This window comes from Leptonotus elevatus, chromosome 4 (assembly GCF_054856555.1).
Source record: "Leptonotus elevatus isolate MCC_2025b chromosome 4, RoL_Lele_1.0, whole genome shotgun sequence".
In the NCBI taxonomy this organism is placed as follows: Eukaryota; Metazoa; Chordata; class Actinopteri; order Syngnathiformes; family Syngnathidae; genus Leptonotus; species Leptonotus elevatus.
In genome coordinates this window covers 5,423,035-5,443,943 of record NC_141242.1, presented here as the reverse complement: position 1 = coordinate 5,443,943, position 20,909 = coordinate 5,423,035, and the positions used below count along the sequence as shown (strand labels likewise).

The 20,909-nt window shown below is 38.7% G+C and overlaps 2 protein-coding genes across 3 annotated transcripts; one reads left to right on the top strand and one right to left on the bottom strand.

Moving 5' to 3' along the window:
- Positions 1–171: 171 nt before the first annotated feature.
- Positions 172–4,951, top strand: mapda (N6-Methyl-AMP deaminase). The gene is made up of 11 exons (XM_086073047.1): positions 172–277; positions 386–480; positions 940–2,133; positions 2,229–2,359; positions 2,425–2,485; positions 2,555–2,642; positions 2,714–2,795; positions 2,861–3,089; positions 3,744–3,882; positions 4,003–4,103; positions 4,522–4,951. The coding sequence occupies exons 3-11, from the start codon at positions 2,089–2,091 to the stop codon at positions 4,711–4,713; spliced, it is 1,068 nt and encodes a 355-aa protein (XP_085929173.1). The 5' UTR covers positions 172–277; positions 386–480; positions 940–2,088; the 3' UTR covers positions 4,714–4,951.
- Positions 4,773–20,549, bottom strand: nat10 (N-acetyltransferase 10). 2 transcript variants are annotated; one of them, XM_086073044.1, is made up of 29 exons: positions 20,447–20,549; positions 19,711–19,831; positions 19,542–19,633; positions 19,289–19,460; positions 19,066–19,188; positions 18,833–18,894; positions 18,649–18,763; positions 18,430–18,537; positions 18,186–18,319; positions 17,980–18,073; positions 16,595–16,693; positions 16,391–16,527; positions 14,690–14,814; positions 14,471–14,621; positions 14,265–14,361; positions 12,523–12,639; positions 12,178–12,279; positions 12,014–12,088; positions 11,761–11,877; positions 10,692–10,825; positions 10,545–10,593; positions 9,177–9,267; positions 8,973–9,080; positions 8,722–8,894; positions 8,529–8,648; positions 7,336–7,434; positions 6,271–6,344; positions 6,114–6,194; positions 4,773–5,163 (listed from the first exon to the last, which is right to left on the bottom strand). In XM_086073044.1, the coding sequence occupies exons 2-29, from the start codon at positions 19,822–19,824 to the stop codon at positions 5,019–5,021; spliced, it is 3,108 nt and encodes a 1,035-aa protein (XP_085929170.1). In that variant the 5' UTR covers positions 19,825–19,831; positions 20,447–20,549; the 3' UTR covers positions 4,773–5,018. The 2 variants fall into 2 exon arrangements, with proteins under 2 accessions (XP_085929170.1, XP_085929169.1); XM_086073043.1 differs by having other exon boundaries at positions 20,326–20,458.
- Positions 20,550–20,909: the final 360 nt, after the last annotated feature.

Below are 20,909 nucleotides of genomic sequence, written 5' to 3'. Positions count from 1 at the left end.
TGAAGGTGTGATTTTTTTTTCTTCTAACTAAATTATACCAAAGTATGTTAGCACCCATAGTGTACTCTGCCTGCTTTTTGTCTACAAGATTTTCTTCATACCAGTCGTTTTAATTTCGTTTCATAGCTCCAGTGTGTGTTTTGCATGTGTTAAAGGCTCCACACCCGACCAGTTTTGTTGACATTTTCCTGTCTGTCAAGATTTGGAGGGATTTCGGACTTATTATTAGTTGCTATATGACCAGCTATTGCTTTGTGTCACTTTGACCCGCAACCAGGTACAGTAAATGTTTATTTTAGAGCATTTTGTAGCATCGGGATTTTTTTTTTTTTACTTTTTTTTTAGGTGGGTGTAATCTTGTATTTTCTGTTCTGTTTTTTATTAGGTTGCTCTTCCTTCCTGCTTCCTGTGCCTTCAGCGTCTGTGTTGGGTCACCAGCAGGTTGAAGATACTATCTTGACACCACAAGCGCACATCTCGGTAACTTGCGCAATGTGACGGGACTGTGGTCCTTTTGAGAGAAAAAAAATGTGATGTTTGCAGTTTTGTTTTTGTACAGTGTAACTGTTTGTTATAGCCCCGGTTTATTTTGGGTGTGATTCCACTGACGATCACTAGATGGTGGCAAATTATTTTGTTGATCTTTCTGGCATCAAGTAAATCGTTCAACTGAGAATATGCACTCTTTTCGGTTGTTGTTATTAGTATAGTGAGCATTAAAGTTCGATAAAAGAACTGGTGACAGTTTCTATCAGAACTTTACAGAGTGAAAGAAAATAAGTGCTGGTACTTGTACTTATTCATGTGAGTATAATTTACCAGTATGAAAATTATATTGGAACTGAAGAAGAAAATTAGCCAACAAAACAAAATATTCAATCCACTGTAATTGTATTTATTTTATTTGTATAATGTTTGGCTGATCGTTCTTTTTTTCAGACATGTCTGCGATGCCATGGTGTATTTGGACTCTAATAGCTTTGTCCACCGAGACATTGCAGCCCGTAATGTTCTGTTATCGAAGGAAGTCATTGCCAAAGTCTTGACCAAGAAGGAGTCGTCTTCCCTTGAGGATACTAACAAGCTGCCAATCAAGTGGACGTCACGTTTTATTTGATCAAATAATTCCAATTTAGTTGTAATGTTGTATTTATGCATGTGTTGAAAACATGCTTGTATTAATGTTTTTGTTTGTTTCCACTGTGTAGCAATCAAAAGATGTTGTGCCTCGATTGGAGCGTGGATAACGAATGGCTTCTCCTGATGGATATGCTGACATCATCAAGCACTGCTGGCATTTGGACCCTGAATCAGTCAATCAGTCAGTCAGTCAATCAATTAATCAACCTACCTACCTACCTACCTACCTACCTACTTACCTACATAGCCTCCAGCTCCCTTGCGACCCTAATAAGGACACGCACTATTGCAAATTGATTGTTGTATCTTTAACTATGCTGCACAAAGCAGATTCCACCCTGACACACCAATAAAAGTATTTTTCTCCCCTTTCAAGTTAAAAATGCTGATTCATATTTGAGTCATCTGAATATGAACTGTCTCTTATAAACCTACATGTTATGCAGGTTTATGGATACATCATTTCTATATTTTAGACTTATTGTCATGCGACTAAAATGAATAACCCCCTTATAATTGTATAACATGGCTGTGTCACGAGTCAAAATGTACTCGGTGAAATGACCCTCTGCGTCTATTGAAAAACATTGAACTTTGGATCGTAATTCAATTTGTGAGGATTACTTTGATTTCCTTTGATAAAATTTAATTTGACTACAATAACAATCTCCCTGATTTGTATGATAGTCACAGGCAAAGGCAATACAATACGCCGTTTGTTTTCAGTCGTGTAAAGTAAGATTTTGCATTGCGGAAATATCGGGAAAGCCCGGATGTTCGAAATTGTCAAATGTGTGCGCGGAACCTTTCTCTCGGGACTTGGGAACTTATTTGCTTGCTGCACTTCATTGTGTGTCACGGCCAAATGTGTCCTGAAAACACAGGCCAGCCGACACTAAACTCTTCACATACTGGCAGATATTTTTATTTTATTTTTTTATTTTGACGATGGACAAGAACGACGATGTCTTTTATCGGGAGCTCCCAAAAGTGGTGAGTCAAATTTATCGGCCAGTTTTTTTTTATTTTTTTATCCGGCATTTGAAAGCTTGTGGGACGAATTCAAATGGGTTTAATTCTCCCACCAGGAGCTGCACGCTCACCTCAACGGCTCGGTGAGCTTCCAGACAATGGAGAAGCTCATTAAGCGAAAGCCACATCTTAACATTGACCACCACATGACGGCCATTGACAAGGGCCAGCGGAGAACGTTGAATGAGTACGTAGACCACTTGTGTGCGCTGCCGTGAATTTAGCGGTTGTTAACGACATGGCGTCCTACAGGTGCTTTCAGGTGTTCAAGGTCATTCATCAGTTGGTGGACTCCGAGGAGGACATCTTCATGGTGATCATAATGTGGTTTTTCAAATGTGTTGCGCAAACACCATGGCAATGTTACATCTTTTCATTCTAGGTGGCCACAGATGTAATCAAGGAATTTGCTGCTGACGGTGTCAAATATTTAGAGCTTAGGAGTACGCCAAGAGAGGAGGAGAAAACAGGTCTGGGATGTTAAACGGATTTCATGTCGCTGTCCCTGAGAGTTGTTAACTAATGTGTCGTCATATTTCAGGGTTGACCAAAAAGAGCTACGTAGACACCGTCATAAAAGCCATCCAGCAGTGCCAAGAGGAGGAGGTGGACATTGATGTCAGGTGCGCACAGGATGAACATCCGCCAGCAAAGAAAGATGCTACCGTGGGCAATATTTCTCCTGCAGGTTCCTAGTAGCCATCGATCGCAGGAATGGGACGGAGGTTGCCATGGAAACGGTGAAGCTGGCCGAGGAGTTCATGCTGTCGGCCGACGGGCTGGTGGTTGGACTTGATCTCAGTGGGGACCCAACGGTACGCGAGCCATTAATCGTGTCACATACACGCGAAGACCTGCTTCCTGCCTTACAGCGAGCCAAGAACAGCGGACTCAAGTTAGCACTGCACCTCTCCGAAGTAAGACTGGAGGAATTGATTCAAGCTGTAAACGCCGCTTCAGAGAAGTCAATCCAAACATTTTCTTTGAAAAAATAGGTTCTATGCAGCACCACTGGTCTAAACACGATGTGGTTAAAGCAGCAAAATGCATCCGTTATGGTCCATATAGGGGGGCGGCCATTTTGTCACTTTCTGCTAACTGCTGACTTCTACTTTTTAACTCATTCACTGCCATTGACGGCTATCGACATCAAAAATTCCTTTGAACTATTTCTATTAGTTTAAAAATGTTTCCACTTTCGTTAACAAGAGTATGAAAACCTAGAATTTTTTTATTGTACATTTAGAACATATATAAAATTTGCGAATAATCGTGAGTTCATGCGATTAATTACTTTTAAAAAATTTAATTTTTAATAATCTTTTTTTAAATCACGTCAGGTGATTAATTTTTTTTAATTGTAATTAATTGTATGACTTCAATAGTATTAATATATTATTTTTTAATATCTGTTCTAAATGTACAATATTTTTTGTGTGGAGAGAAAAAAATTTAACTAGTAGAAATAGTTCAAATGAACGTCTCTAGCCGTCAATGAGTCAAGTGTCTCAATTATGCGCTAGCACAATATCTACTGAAGCATACTGACGCGTGATGACAAATTGTTGCAGGTGCCGTCTCAGCTGGAGGAATCGGAGCTTCTGCTCGACCTGCCGCCCGACCGGATCGGTCACGGCACCTTCCTGCATCCTGACGTGGGCGGGTCGCAGAGTCTCGTTGACAAAGTGGTGAAGAATAACATCCCTTTGGGTAAGGCGAAGGTGACCAGTTAGTACAAATGAAGTTCCCCCCCCCCCCCCCCCCCCCCCATATATTCTACTAGTGTGCCGGATTGTCCATGTACTAATAGCTCACTTGTCGTTCTGCTAGAGCTTTGCTTGACATCAAACGTCAAAGGACAAACCGTCCCATGTTACTCCAAGCATCACTTCAAGTACTGGTACCAACTGGGCCACCCAAGCGTCATTTGTGTAAGTTTCAGTCTCTTTCAGACGGCTGCAATGACCTTGACCTTGAATTTGATATAGAGTCGTTTACATACAAAGAATAACTTTGTATTACTCCGTTATGGAAATACAGCATCAATTAAACCGTTTTTCATTATGCAGTTAGCTAGCTAGCTCGTTATGCCTCCACCCTGAAAATTCAGCATCCATTTAAGTGAATTGATGTGGCTACTTCAGAGCGCCTCATTGTCTGCCATGAGTGTGCGCTTATCCAGAGAAAGGCAGGAGAGCGATGAGCTTTAGTAGCCAGTGTATGGACCGGGGTTTTGCGCTCGCTTTAGAGCGCCTCGTTGTTGGCCCCGAGTGCAGGCACGCGGCTTGGAGAAAGGCGAAACTGTGTATTTGAGCATTGTAAATAATGATTTTTTTTGTCCTCCGGCAGACTGACGACAAGGGCGTGTTCAGTACGGACTTGTCTCAGGAATACCAGCTGGCGGCGTCCACGTTCGGTCTGAGTCGCGAGGCCGTGTGGTCGCTCTCCCGGCAGGCCATCGACTGCATCTTCGCGGCGGACGCCATCAAGCGTCAGCTCAAGCACAAGTGGACTCAATTGCAGCCTCACGTGCTCAAATGACAGCTTCGGCCCCGCGCCGGCCAACCGCTTACCTCACTTTATGGAAAAGGGAAAACGACTTAACGTTTTACAACTAAATCTTTTGTAGCAGTTGTAACATTACAAAAAGTGAAAAACACTTGACATTGTTGTGATTGACACTCTTGCGCAATTTTAAACAATAGATGATAAGACATGCCTATATATTTGTAAGTATATATATATTTGGCACACAAATTGATTAAAAAAAAAAAGTCAACGCTCGTGTCCATTTCTTGCATCCCAAAACCCCCCCACAAATATCCCGTCCTTTTAACGTCTCAACTTCACTTGAACGCCTTCTTTCCAAATTTGCCCGGTTTGTCTTTCTTGAACTTTCCGCGCTGCATGTTGTTGTTCTTTTGCTTGCCAAGCTGAAGACCTCCATTGCTTGACGCATCATTTCCTGCGTCCAGTTTCCTCTTCTTGTCACTGGTGGGAAAGGATTGAAAAGCACCAACATGTATTAGGCTGCATTTCCACGGCATGTTCAAGTGCCAATTTACAATGTAGTGCCTCAGTTTAGCATAGGTTAATTTTGTTGGTGTTTAAAACTCATTCACTGCCATTGACGGCTATAGATGTCAAAACTTATTTTGAACTATTTCTATTAGTTAAAAATTTCCCCCCCATTTTTGTTAACAAGAGTATGAAAACCTAGAATTTTTTTTATTGTACATTTAGAACAGATATAAAATTTGTGATTAACTCATTCATTGCCATTGACGGCTATAAACGTTATAAATTCATTTGAACTATTTCTGTTTAAAAAAATCCCACTTTTGTTAACAAGAGTATGAAAACCTAGAAAAAAATTATTGTACGTTTAGAACAGATATAAAATTTGTGATTAATCGTGAGTTAACTATTGAAGTCATGCAATTAATTACTGACGCGATAAAAAAAAAGAAAGAAAAGATGCTTAAAAATTAGGGGCGTCACGCAATAATTTTTTGTTAAACCAATTTTTGAAAAAAAGTTAAACCAATAAAAATAGTTCAAATAAAAATTTTTACGTCAATGGCAGTGAATGAGTTAATTGTGAGTTAACTAGTAAAGTCATGTGATTAATTATGATTTTTTTTTAAATAATCGCCTGACGCCCCTATTTTTTAATAATTTATTTTTCTTTAAAAAAAAAAAAAGAAAGATTAAAAACAAAAATATTTAACTAAAATAATTTAAAGAAAAAAGAAAAGTGAATGAGTTAATGAGTAGTTCAACATTAGTGGATTAACCCCCAAAAATGGAGGGCAGATTATTATTCGATAGGGTGATCTATTTGAAAAATATTCAATAGTCCTATTGGAATTGTGTCACTTAAGCCAGGCTGCGCAAATGCAACCCTTGTCGAGAAGCGCGTCGGTCCTTCCTTACGGCACCTTTTAATGCTGACCATCGCCGCGTTCCCAGCGTTCTTCAGAACCTCGTCCCAGTCCTCGTCATGGCCGCGGATCTTGTACCTGCGACGGCAAAAGGATCGCATCACATCATCGAGCTCGTCGTTTCTTGCACGTGCCGAGACGGCGGCGTACTCACTCTTCCAGGTCAAGCTCCTTCACCTTCTCTTTATCCTGCTTGTGTTTCTCCTCAAACTCCTTTGCAGCCTCATCCTGACCAAAGAGGAAACCATCTTCACTTTTGGTTCTCGCGCCATTCATTTAGAACATGAAATATAAAATAAGTGACTTGTTGTGAAGAACTGTCGCAGAATGATTTTTTTATATATTTTTTAAAATATTTTAAATAATTGATACATTTTATTTAAATTAATAAGGATAATAAATTGAGAGTATTTTTTTTTTTTTTACCTAATGCTCATCTGTCCTTTTGAAAATCAAATATGCCCCTTGAACACTTGCTCTAATTTGTCCTCAGGTGTGAATGGGAGTGTGAATTTTGTCCCCACAGTATTTTTATTTGGGGAAAAAAAGAAAAAAAGAACAGTTTAAAGTTGGAACCGTTTGAATTGGTCAAAAAGTGTGGAAATTAGAGGTTTAACCAAAATTTTAACTTTAGTATTTTGAAATTTTAATAATAATAATGGAATAGTAATTATTTGAACAGCTTAAAGTTACAACAGTTTGAATGGGTCAAAAACTGGAAATAAAAAAAATAATACTGGGGGGGTATTTTTATTTTTTAAGTATTTGGAATAGTTGGGATGGTTTGAATCAGTCAAGAAATGTGAAAATTAGAGGCAAAACCCTCCAAATTTTACTCTGGACTTTTAATTTGAAATACTGGGGGGGAAACAATAGAATCACTGGAACGGTTTGAATCTGTCAAGAAATGTGGAAATTACAGAAATTTTAATTGTGCTTTTAAAAAATATATATAATTTTTTTTTAAATCTTTTTTTTTTTTAAATTGGAATAGTTGGAAAAGGTTTGAATCTGTTAAGACTTTTATTTTGAAAACAAAAATAGGAAAAGTTGAAACTGTTTTAACTGGTCAAGAAATTTGGAAATTCGAAGTAAATCCCTAAAATGTTAATTTGGGGGTAATTATGAATTCAGCGATCGACCGCACGTTCCAAGTCGCTCCCCGGTAAACAGAGAAGCCCCTAAATATGTTAGTGTGACTTTGCGAGCACGGCCATACCAGATCATCTTGAAGGCTTCGGACAGTCGGCTCCATGGTGACGTCTTTGGTCGTTGCCATCTCTGCTTCGATGGCCTTTTCTTGGATGCTGGTAAAAATCTACAACGTACGACGTGCACCGGAGAGGATCTTGAAGCGCCAACATTCAAGCATAACACAATCGTCGACCTAATTGCTCAAGACAAACTTTTCTTTTGTTTATGTTTAAAAATCTCAGGCAAACTAATAGATTGCATGAAAAAATGTATCATGTTTGAAACTACCGGTATACGACCGAATGCCATATCAGAGAGAGCCAATCACAAGCGTCGGATTTAGAAGCAAGAAGTGCTATGAAAGCTTTTGAGGCTAATTTTTCAAATGTAATTAAAATTCGAACAGAATTTTGCACAAGCAACTGCAACTTACGCATTTTCTCTCTTTAATGGATGGACTTGTCAACAATTACATAAACTATGTAATTCAATTACATAATCTCGTTACATATAATCAGTTACTCTTCAACAATGTTATAGAATAAAGCCGGAGTAAGCTACATTGACAATTTTTTACTAAAGTTCATACTTAAAAAATATATATATTTATTAAAAATAATTTTTTATTGTTTCTTATATAATATTCTAATTTACTGAGACAGGTAAAACGTTTTTTGTTAGCTGTAACCTTTAAGCAAAATTATAAAAATAAGAAATATTTCACTGTGTACTAAATTTATATAACATAAAAAAAATACACTTTTTGAATTAATTGACTGAAATAAATGTTATTCTTCACAAGATTAAAATTTAAGTTTTATACTTCTTGAATATCATACTGTATCGGCTAGTGCCTGACCAAAATGTAAAAAAAATTTAGGCCGATGACAATTCCAATATTTGCCAGAATACAATTCTCATAACCGATTAAAAAAAAATATATATATATAATGAACAAAATAACTTATTTTTTGGTCCTTTAACGCTTACAATAATGAAGACATGAATTATGTTTGACTGTTTTAGTATTTGTTTAGCTTTACAACAGAAAGAAAAATCTGCCATTTGGGGGGTTGAATGTCATATTTATCATATCTTTGCCTTATGTTGTATAATATGTAAAAAAAAAAAAAAAAAAATTAAAAAGCCAATTTTGGCCTATTTCACAAGAGCCTATGAAATCGCCCGTCTGATGAATCGTGACTGGCGCGGACATACTTGCACAAATTTTCGCACGAGGCGGTTGAAGAGGCCCATGAGCTGCGAGCTCGGGAGGTCCACCTCCTTCTCCAGCTGCTCCACCGATTTGTGTTGCAGTCCGATGCCCAACAGCATTGCCTGCAAAACACTTTCCTAATTAGAAGACAGAAAGAGAAAAAGGGCAAATCGATGAAAAGCGATGGCGACTTACACACTGCGCCGCTGACAGAGAGACGTCCCCCAGTTGCCTGAGGAAGAACAAGCGCGCCACGGTCGGGACGAGGTCCATGATGAGGTGGTAGTCCACCATGCTGCGCGAGTACAGCTCCAGACGCTTGAGGTCGTACGGGCTGAAGTTGACCGCCAGCTCCGAGGCGCTCATAACTGCGGGGCGGGAGGCGGAGACGACGGGTGAGCTCGGCTACGAAACGGGGGCCGAAGAGCGCTCCCGTGTCCACGTACCGCTCGCGGCCTCCTTGGCGCTCTTGTTCTGCAGGATGCTGAGGGCCAGACTCGGGGTGAAGCTGCTGAACTGGTAGGAGAGCAGGGACAGGAAGCGCCTGCGGAAATCTGAAGCGCGCGCGCGACAGGAGGCTCAGCGGGGATGTGAAATGAGATGAAGATGAAGATGAAGATGAAGATGAGAGAAGCGGCGTGGACGTTGACCTTTCCAGAACGCAGACAACCATTGGCTCTGCTGCTCCTCGTTGTTCAGCTCCTTCACCATCACGCACGAGTGCTCGCCTGTCAGGTCGCTCTGACAAAGCACAAATGTGGATCAACGCAAAAGCAAACTAAATGGACGCTGCCTGGCTTCACACACTATGTCATTCTTTAAAAAACAAAAAAAAAACAAAAAAAAAAAACTAAAAATCGGTCAATAAAATTACTATTTTATAAAAACAAAGAAATGCATTCAGTCAATAAAACTACTATTTTCTTTAAAAAAAACAACAACTTTCTTTCGGTCAATAAAATTACTATTTATTTATTTTAAAATCATTCGGTCAATAAAAAAAAAAAGAAACGTTCTTTCGGTCAATAAAACTACTATTTTATTCTAAAAAACAACATTATTTCGGTCAATAAAATTACTTTTTTTTTATTCATTCAGTTAATACAATTACTATTTTATTCTAAAACATATATATAAAAATATGAATAGTCGCAATGTAAATGTAATTTTATTCTCATATTCAATCATTAAAAAAAACTATAATATTTTGTCTTTTCTTGAAAAAATTAGTTTACTTTCATTGTGTTCTAAAGTAATTTTAATGAGTATGTTTTAAGTATTTCTAAAAAAAGAGAAATAATTCTCATAACCTAACCTCCTCCTCAAAAGAAATACTGTATCTTTAGCATAATATTATTTTTAACCTTACCTGACTTACGCTTCTTCTTCTAAAAAAAGTATATCAGAATATAATAAATATATGTAATTTTATTCTCATATTCAATTGTTTTTCTTTTAGAAAAAAACGTAATCTGCCCTACATAGTTTATTTTCAGTGCTTGAAAATTGTATTTTAATTGTGTTAAAGTTTTCTATGCAAAAAAAAAAATCTGAAAATGACTATCATAATATTACAACCTTAACTGACTACATGCAAAGTACAGTATATGTAATTTCATTCTCAATTCTCATATTAAATTTTTTTAAGACTGTTATTCTGCCCTTTTCTTGAAAAAAAATATTTTTCATAGTAGTCGAAAAAGTGTTTTTGCATTAGTTTTTCTTAAAAAAAAAAAAAGCAAAAACATTCTCATAGCATTTTCCACCATAGAAACGACAATCATATTAGAACCTTACCTGACTTTTTTCTTAAAAAAAAAAAAATCTCACTTTTTTTTTTTTAAATATAAAAATATTTCAAAATCATTATTGGAAAGTGTTTTTTCCCCCTCCAAAAACTCCAACTTTATACGTACGTTGTATTATTAGGTATTTTTCTTGTACCATTCTCATTTTTATTTTCTATTTGACTGCGGTTGGTCAAATAAATTCAGACTACAATATTCTTCCATACTTACAGGCGTTTGTCTCAAGTAGACCGGAGTATAACCTGCTTTCTTCCAGAATCTGCCCATTTGAAAAGAAAAGAGAAAGAAAGAAGAAAACCAAATTTTCCACCTAAGAACATCCATTGCTGTGCTTCATCCACACCGACGTGTCCTCACTTGAGCAGCGGCGCCGTGAGGCCGTAGGAGGTCCCCAAATAGTCCAGTCGCTCCGCTCGCCTCTCGCTCAGCTTCAGCAGCAGCGGCGGCAGCTCCTTGCGAGGCGTCACCACCTCCTCCAGGAGCGTCACGGCCTGAGATCACATCCCAGACGTTTGTGCGTCGTCACATTACAAAACCCACAAAACCCCCACCCAAAAAAAGGTCATTTTGTGCAAAATAGCCCAATAATTGGATTGTTTCGTGGCTTATTCATTTGACCCAACGTTTTGGTTCAAACGAGCCCAAAACGTTCGGTCAAATGAATAATCCAAAAAGTTGGGTTAGTTTCTTTTTGACCCATTTCTTTTAAAAATAACAATAATAGTAAAAAAAATATATATAATTGAGAAGCACTGAGTTAACCCAAAATGTTGGTTTGGTCTAACTAATAACTCACAAAACACCCCCCCCCCCCCCAAAAAAATTTTTTTTTGTTGCTTTGCCCAAGCAACCCCCACTTCTCAAACCCAAAAACGTTTTTATTTTTTAGGATTTTTTTTAAATATTTCTTTTTTTTAGAAAAGAAGAAGACACTGGGTTACATAAATAACCCAAAAAGTTAGGTCAGTCCCATTTTGGGTTATCTTTGTCCTAACTGTTTTTAGAGTGTAGAATCCTTCAAAAGCAATCATGTTGCGATTGATATGACATTTGCATGGTGCAACATTCAAAATCAACAAGATCTTGGTGGATGCGGTGCAATAACCACAACGGGCCTGATATTCAGCAGAAAATTGTGACAAAGCAAACACACTCATAGAGCAGTCAAAAATAACCCAAATTGGGTCAAAAATGGGCCGAGTGACCATCGCGTGTATCAAATGAATAAACCCAATTTTGGGGGTCGTTTTGTAGGTTATTCATTTGACCCAACTTTTGGGGGTTAAATGAGTATCCCAACCCCCTTTTTCACCCAACCTGGGTCATTTTTGACTCGACTGTTTTTAGTGTACGAGTTCGTTTGGTTGAATTTCCATGAAAAGTTTCCAATTTGAAATGTTGCCACGACTTTGATGTGAATCCATACCTCACTGCTGACGGTCGTGATTTCACTGTGCTGGGGCGCTGCGCTCTCATCCATGGTGGGGAATTTGCCCTCGTAGTACATCTGCAGCAGCTGCAGCACTCGCGAGCCGTAGCCCATCTGTTGGGCAAACAAGGACCTCGGCTTATAACGTGCACTTTTGGAAGCACAATGCAGCAAGAATGTCTTCTTTGCTATGCAAGTAGGACAATGCAAGGGGAGGAGACCGGAGAGTGACAATTATGTGTCCTCTTACTCCTTGATAGTCCGGATTTACAGCTATTCGCACCACTCTGCCTCCAGACAGGCTGCCAAACTCCGGATCTTGGAACTGTAGGCAAAAGGATCAATGAGGCCAATAAAAAAAAAAGAAAAAAAAGAAAAAAAAGAAGACAATTTTATGATCCCGTTTCGGAGCACCTGTTCAGACACGGTCCATGGAATGAGGTCACCTGAGGCTTTCTTCCCTCTCGAGAGGCTGTTGAGGATAGACTGTCGGGATATTTCGCCTTCCAGACACACCTGTACATTCCCAGAAAATAAGTCACAGGAAAATGAAATCCAGTGACGACATACTTGTACGATGTTGCAAAAAAAAAAAAAAAAAAAAAAAAAAATAATAATAATAATAATTGCTCACTATTTTAAACCGAAGACTGTAATAACACAATGCCGTCAACACGGCCTTTTGTCTGCCGCGCCTCATGGCGGTCATGCAATCGTTTACGCCGAACATTGCGCACAAAACATGCCGCTGTCTACTACCTGCACCACAGCGAGGACCTCGGGCAGCGAGTTCTGCGTGGGGGGGACGGGCGGCAGAAGGCAGAAGAGGTGATGGGCCGGCGCGTCCGACAGCATCTGCAAGTCGTTGGGCGAATTCTGGAAGGGGAGCGCAAGGAGTCGGCGGGTGAGCAGAAGAAGAAATGAAAGCGCAGACAAGCACCTTAATCCTGTTATGTTGAGGGTCAGAATGACCCACTTTCAATTTAAAGAGCAAATGGCACCTACATTCTATAAAAAAAATTGTTGAGATATTTGCAAGAAACATTAACTAATCTTAAATGATGTAAGTGTCCCAAAGACGTATTTATACGTTTTTGTGTTTTATTTTTTTTTTAATGCTGGAGAATACAGAAGGCTTTGATGCAGCTTCTCAACTGCAAAGAACGGCTGAAGAAATGGTAGTTATTACACAAATGGGCAGCAAGTGGTAGCAGAGCAAAAGAGAACAACCAGGGCCATGTTGACAAAAAGCTCATTAACTCACATAGATTTGTGAATATTGATTCAACTTAGCTATATTCTAATACTAATTTCTGCAAAACAGAAACAGATAGAAAGATACTTTTTTTTTCCTGATGAAAGAATCTTTCTTTTCGTAGGCTCCAAGCTTTTATAGCAATAGAACACAATATTCTGTTAGCCTTGCAAAATCTGTCAAAATCCAGTAAAACAGCCGGGAGCGAAGGGGGTTGCTTCAGTGAAAATGGCTGGGAGTGAATGAGCTAAGCACATAACAGGTGAAAGTGACCCAACATTCCCATTAACAGACTATAAGAAATTGTTAATTTCAACGTACTGGTATATGTAAACTGTTACTAATAAGTTATAAAAATGTTTATTGTGTTGGTTTTGGAATGTTAAAAATTCCGGGTCAAATTGACCCGTAGTATAATAATAATTTAGTTTTTTTTGCTATGAAACATCTCATTGACAGACAATTAAAATTGTTCCCTTTGACCAATTTTTTATTAAATGTTAAATGTTTATCGGAATGCTTTTGGAACATTAAACATAGCTCGGGTCAAACTGACCCAGTTTAAAATGAGTACTTTTTTGCAATGAAACTTTATCAACAGACAATTAAAATTTGCATTGAAAAGTGTTAATCATGAGTACACGATACAGCGTCCCCTCTCTATAACGCGGTTCACTTTTCGCGGTCTCGCAGATTTATTTTTGTGCAATTCTGATTCTTTGAATGCATTTATTTACAGTAATGTACCTATTTTATCAAATTTATGAAGGTTTGAACATTGAGAATGTTTAAACAAGAGAGAAATGTGAGAAAATGTAAATGCCTTGATGAGGAAAGTGCATAAACTGTGTGGTGAGGGGTTTTAGAGCCTTAAAGTTTAACCCGGGTCAAACTGACCCAGTTTAATATTAGTACTTTTTTTGCAAGAAAACTTTATCAACAGACAATTAAAACGACAAATTTGCATTGAAAACTGTTAACCATGAGCCATACTGTAATTCTTTATCAGGGTGCTGTTGGAACAATAAACATAGCCCGGGTCAAACTGACCCATTTCAAAGTTAAAGAACTACAAATAGTAGTATTTCATGATTTGAAATATTTCAAATAAAAGCAGTTAATAATGTTGATGCATTTTTATATATAACTGTAACATTTTCATATATCTATAACTGGGTCAAATTGACCCGGGAATATTATTGCTGTTTCCCGAGAGACCCACCTCACAGCAGGATTAGGGTCTCACCTTGTAGTGGGACGCCACATAGAGAGCCATCAGCCTCTGCAGGAAGGCCTCCGACGCCTTGTGGTAGCAAAACAGTGTGTCTCTGTTCACGTAATATCTCAACGCAAGGTTGTTAAGTTTAGAACGCTCATGACATCATTCCCTCAGGTCGGGCGCTTATTGAACCATGCGCATTAGCAACCCTAACTTCGTCCAAAAAAGGATACAGGTCGCAGGTTTGTGGAAGAGGACAACCGGAGATGAGTCGAGGAATGTTCAGGCAGTCCAGGCAGAGCAACTCATTGAGCCACTTCTCCACCGCGTCGCCCGCCGCGTACCGAATGGACTGGTGCAAGCTGACCTCGTGGAGCGTGCGAGCTGCGCGGTTGGAGCAGACCAGTCAGAGGCTACGAGGGCTACGCTATCCTAAATGCTGCAGTACATACCCGCCGCGAGCCTGGCCGTGGCGGTGCTCCTGTTCTCGGCCGACATGTTCTGCTGGCTGTCGGCGCTCTGCTGCCTCAGCTGCTGGATCAGTTTGAGGGAGAGCGAGCGGCCGGTGCCTTCGTAGCTGCGCACAGGCAAATGGGATCAGCTCAACATATGGAAGCACAAAAGAGATTGGCCGAGAGGTCGTCATTTCACAATAAAGTTATTGTAGTGTAATAAAGTGCCAGCATAGAATGTTTAATGCGTCTCTTGTATTGGAGGTACCATGGATACAGTGGCTATGAAAAGTCTACACACCCCATCCCAAATTTTCCCTGAGGTTTAAGTGATATTTTAAAAAAAGAAAAGAAAATCCTTTATGTTTTTCCCGCCATTAACTCATTCACTGCCATTGACGGCTATAGACGTCAAAAATTCATTTGAACTATTTCTATTAGTTTATAGAAAATCCACTTTTGCAAACAAGAGTATGAAAACCTAGGAAATTTTTTTTGTAAATTTAGAGCAGATATAAAACTTGTGATTGATCGTGAGTTAACTAGTGAAGTCATGTGATTAATTACGATTTAAAAAAATGTAATCGCCTCACTGGCCTAATTTAAAAAATATATATTAAAAATAAGGGGTGTTTAATCGTAATTAATTGCATGATAATTTTATATCTGTTATTGATGTACAATAAAAAATAAAGGTTTTCATAAAAAATTCAATTAAATTAAAAAAATTTAAACTTATAGAAATAGTTCACATGAATTTTCAATGGCAGTGAATGAGTTAATGTGACAAACTAAAACTCACAAACACACCAAAAAATCTGACAGGATGTAAAAATAAATGAAATTATCTGGTTGCACAAGTCTGTACACCCTCATAACTGGATGTGACTGTTCATAATAACCAATCACATTCAAACTCAGGTTAAATGAGACCTGCCATCATTTCAACCTCTATAATCCCCAATAAAGTTCAGGTTGTTCTAGTAGGCCTTTCGTAATCTTTTGTTTTCTTTTTGAAATGTCAAAATACAAGACAAAATGTAGATTTGTGAGGGATTTTTCTCTATCTCTAATTTCTTTATGAAAAAAAATTCTAAATAAAAGCCAATAATTAAGATTTTTTTCTTCTTCTCTAATTTCTTCATTCTTTGACCGATTAAAACCCTTCCGACTTACAATGTTCAGTGCTTTGCATACCCAAAAATGTATTTTAAAATGAAAGCCCAAAATTAAGATTTTTGTAATTTTATTTTTATCTCTTCAAACCGTTCCCACATCACCGCATTCCTAAACTTTACGACATCCAGGGTAATATTTTACAAATTCGTATTCGAGTCATCTTATTTACTGTGAAAACTCCAATAATTCACTTTAAATTGTGGCGATGTAAACGGACTTCCATTTAACATGAACTTTAACTGTGTTTAACATTGACTGGCTAATTCTGAACACAGCCCAGTTATAAGAAGAAGTGCACAATTTCTCCATATTATCTCAGTTGTTTCTTTTCACTTTTCCTCATAAAAACTTAAAAAACAAAAAATAGTTGGGTTGTACTGGTTAAAAGTGATAGTGATGGTGGAAAAAGTTTTTTTTTTTCCCTTTCCGTCACACAAACCTGGCATTTAAACAGGGGTGTGTCAACTTTTTATATTGGCTGTACACGGTACATGTACCCGATATCAGTGGAAATGTACCGACCCATTGATGGTGGAGGCCATGAAAACCAGATACGGTCCCAGCAGGTTCTTGACTAGAGGTAAGGGGATGGCTGCCGCCTCATCAATCACCAAAAGTTCAGCCTGGCCGAGTTTGACCGCATCACCTGGATGGATATACTGCAGAAAAGGAGGTTTGCGTACGTGCGCACAGAAAACCCACAGGGGGAAAAAAAAGTGTGTTTACCTGAATAGTCTGCCTGTGCTCTTTAAAGACGTTGACTCTCACGACCGCTTTGTTGAACTCTGGATTCAGCGACTGGATGATCTCATAGTCCAGATGCTCCTGCGCGAGACAAAGAGGACGCGAGGCCCACGGCGATAAACATTAGCCAGGGTTTCTGCCGGTATCAGCAAGTCTAATTTCATTACGTCGTACTGTATATGCCACGCACACACACACAAATGTATATCTACATATTGGGGCTGTCAGTTGATTACAATTTTTAATCATAAAATTAACAGCGTGACTTCCATAGCGTTTAATCGCAAATTAATCTCACATTATATCTGTTCTAAATATACAATAAAGTTTTTCATACTCTTGTTAATTAACATAAAAGTGGATACATACAGTATGGTTACCAAATATAAATGTTTCAACCATTGATAAGGTCATTTTGTGATAAGTATTTTATAGTTATTTGAAGTTAAAAAGATATACTAAATAGTCAAAAGGAGCGTAAAATATTGAGTCATGCATTTGTGTTGAGGTAAAAATAAAAATTGCCACAAGGTGGCGTTGGTGTTTCATGTTGGATGCTGGTGATAGGAACAGTACTTTTTTATTTTCAGATTGAGAGCAATTGATATTTGGAACAAATTACAAGTAGTCACCAGTCGCCACAAATGAATATATTTTAACTAGTGTTGTCAAAGTTAAAGCGTTAACTGATTATTTAATCCCAAAAAATTATCGCATTAATCATGAATTAACGTAGATTAATCGCACTTGTAATTTTAACCATAGATTATCCTTTAGCGTGACAGCGGATGGCTACGTTTAAGGTAGCACAGGTTGTGTTTGAGCAATAAACATAATTTTTAATGAATGTTTGCGTATCACGTTTAGAATATTTGTTCATGTCAAAATATCGGGGTCATTTTTTCCCATTTTAAATTCGGCATGTAATTAACTGATTAGAAAAAGAGGAGGACGAGCGTTTGCAGTGGATCAAAAAATGTTGAAGACGTCCTCATAGCATTAAATGTCAAAAGAATGAACACATAACCGGTGCTCTTCAAATTTGGCGGGAGGAAAATGTAGATAAAAAATGATTTTTTATTAAGCGATTAATTGTGATTAATCAAAATTATGAGATGTGATTAATCTGATAAAAAATTGTAATCGTTTGGCAGCTCTAATTTTACCACATTTAGTTATAGTGACTCCTTAACACAATGTTTGTAAAATAAAGCATGAACAACAATCTTTTTACATCAATTGTATTTCAAATGTTGGATGCCTCTCAGCCTCTGAATATCGTATTTAATGTTTTAATGCCCTTTTTTTTTTTGCTTGCAAAATCCATATAATGACTTGAAATGCTTTATAATGTTCCCATTGATTACCTGATACTGAAGCGCATCAAAGCCTTTAAAGATGAACTCAAACATGGTGTGCAGATTGTCAGGGTTTGGGGAGGTTACAAAGATGTTGGAGTAGCTGGAAACGACATCAGAACACCATTAGAACTTTTTAGAGCAGCACTTTCAACGAGACACATTCCATGTGATCCATTTGGCCGCTTTTCATGCTCTGTTGGTTTATTCCTTACCCAAAAGCCACAGCTCCGGCGACAGCCAGCCCCATGGCGGCGGATTTGCCTCGGCCGCGAGCAGCGGTCAGAGCCACGGTGCTTCTCAGGGTCTTCTCGGAGATAGCTTCGATGAACTTGAGCACGGCTTTGGCCTAGCGAAAAACACACGTCAAAAGTCAAAACAATAGAAAAATGACCTATAATTAAAAAAAAAAAAAATCCTAAACCAACTTCAAGAAACTCAAATCAAATGGATTTTCACCTGATCCATGGTTCGGCAGTTATCCACCAACACGCCCACTGGCTGAGTATCCTGGAGAGACTCCTTGAGGTCCTTCAGCTCCTGCTCTTTTGGAGACGGCCCATCCTCCTGCGGCAGAAGCGGGGGTGGGGAGGGGTGGGGGGGGGGGGCGGGGGGGGATGATGAGTTTCACAGCATTGAACGAAACAAGCAGGCGACGTTTTTTTTCTGCACGGGCACCTGCGTCTTTGGCGGAACGGGCTTGATGTTGGCCATGTGGCTGGAGATGGGCAGGATGTTGAGTTGGTCGTCGATGACGACACAGTTTCTGCAGGAGGCGAGGGACAGGATGAACCTACGGAAAAAAACAAAAAGGGACACTTAGTAATTGTTGTAAAACGTCCTGAATGTGAACAGAATTGACCTCTCATTGAATCTTCCAACCACGTCCTGATGAGCCTCCGTTCTGTAACGAGCATGCACGTCCTGGAAGAAAAGTTCACAATAATTGTTGGGTCATGTGACTAAGAAAGCATTATGGCTGGATTTGCTTAGGTGAAGGGAGACGATTCAATGTTATTGTTCTCAAGTTGCAAAACTTGGACCTGCATTGTAAACCCATTTTATGTGGCGAAGCCAAAATACTTCCATACATACCATGGTCATTGTGTAGAGCTGCTTGAGGGAGTTCACCGTCCGTAACAGTATGACTACAATACCACCGCCTTCAATTGTCTCAACGGTTCTGGCGAGCAGGTTGGGAGTGAGGGCTTCAAAATCCTGTGCAAGAAGGCCAACAAAAAAATCTAATCATCTCTTCTCCACTTTCATTAGGGCAATGCTGGATATGGAAAATGTTTGTAAGCACTGACGGACTCACCTGTAGGACACACATGCCAAAAGTGTTTCCCAGTATCTTGTGGGTCTCATTGTAGTAACAGTAGCGAATGTTAGTGGCAGCAACAAAAAGCTCAAAAGGGTCATCCTGATTCAGGTTCAATGTGCCCGTTTTTATTTTCTTCTGCAGCTGCTTCATACGTTTCTTGCGGTTGCTGCTTGGACACACGCACAGTCAAAAAAACAACAACAACAAACAAGTAGGGAATAAGAGAAAGGAGGACGTGTGTGGTCACCTGCTGAAGCCAAGTTCTTTTTTGTAGCACCACAGAACAGACGGTCGTGCTCGGACACTTGCTTTGGATAGCATGTGATGCAGAATCACCACCTGGATCATAAACCCAAATACATTATTTTTTCTGAATGACAACTAGCCCAAATCCATTAAAATAATCAGGACAATACCTGATCTCGTCCACGATCTCCCACCACAACAAACATGGTGCGATGCTGCAGGGCGACTCCATTCTCAATCTGGACACGAATGCGGTTGTCAACCTTCTTGCGGACAGTTGCCATTGTTTTACTGGGGAAACAATGCGGAGGAATCACTCATTTTGCTTATATGTTAAAGAGGCACAAATAGCCTAACATATAAACATTGCTCTCTAAAATCAAATGAAGTGAAAGCTGTCAAACATGATTCATTTTTTAAACGAAGTGGATATTTTGCAGTGACTGGCAACTCGCCACTTAGCGCTATTTTGCCGTGAATTGCGCAAGAACTATAAGTACAAATTCTGCGCCAGTGAATGTTTAGCCGGTCACGGCAAAATATCCACCGCCTTTTTTTTCTCTCAAAGAACGTCATGCTACGTAAGCATAGATAATATTAAAAAAAAGGTAAATTACTTAGGAAGTGTTCAAATGTAATTTAAGATTATTTTAGCACAGCATTGGGATGCAAATGATGTCCGCATCATAACAAGCAAGCGCCAACATAATAGTTCATTCATTCAGCAAATTGTAGCACAGAATGTCTCAACAAATGTCTAAGTGAAACAATAAAAAACAAGCAACCTTTAGATGCAAGTATAATAAATCCCGTGTTACGCTGTATTGCTAACACGCTTGCTAAAAATCCACAAAGTCGAAGCTTTCGTTTAAATGTATGCTGCCATCATGCTGTTGATAAACTCACATGGAGTGAGACGCGATTCATGAAGGACCCATTGCTGTGGCGTCATCTATCTGCGACGTTGGTCCCACTCCTCCGTAAATTACTTTTTCTTCTTCTTTTTTTTTAATCCACGTGCAGTCCAAGGATTTTTTTTCAACTGATCACTTGGTGTCTAACAAGTAAACAACAGTTGTGTTTTTTGTGTTTGCGTTGATTTTGAGAAAGAACGTTTTAGAGCTCAACGGATAGATGGATAAACTTAGAAAGCTATTATCGATTGAATTGATTTCAAACTGTGACGATGTGACAAAAATTAACATTTTGAGTCAAATAATAACAAATAAAGTTTTTGTTTGTAAAAATATAATTTGTTATTTTCCTTTATTTTAAATACAACGCCACCAGGGGCGCTATTAACTGTTAAAAAAAAGAAAAGAAAAAAAGCACACCGTTATGTTATTTCCCAGCATGAAAGATTACTTTA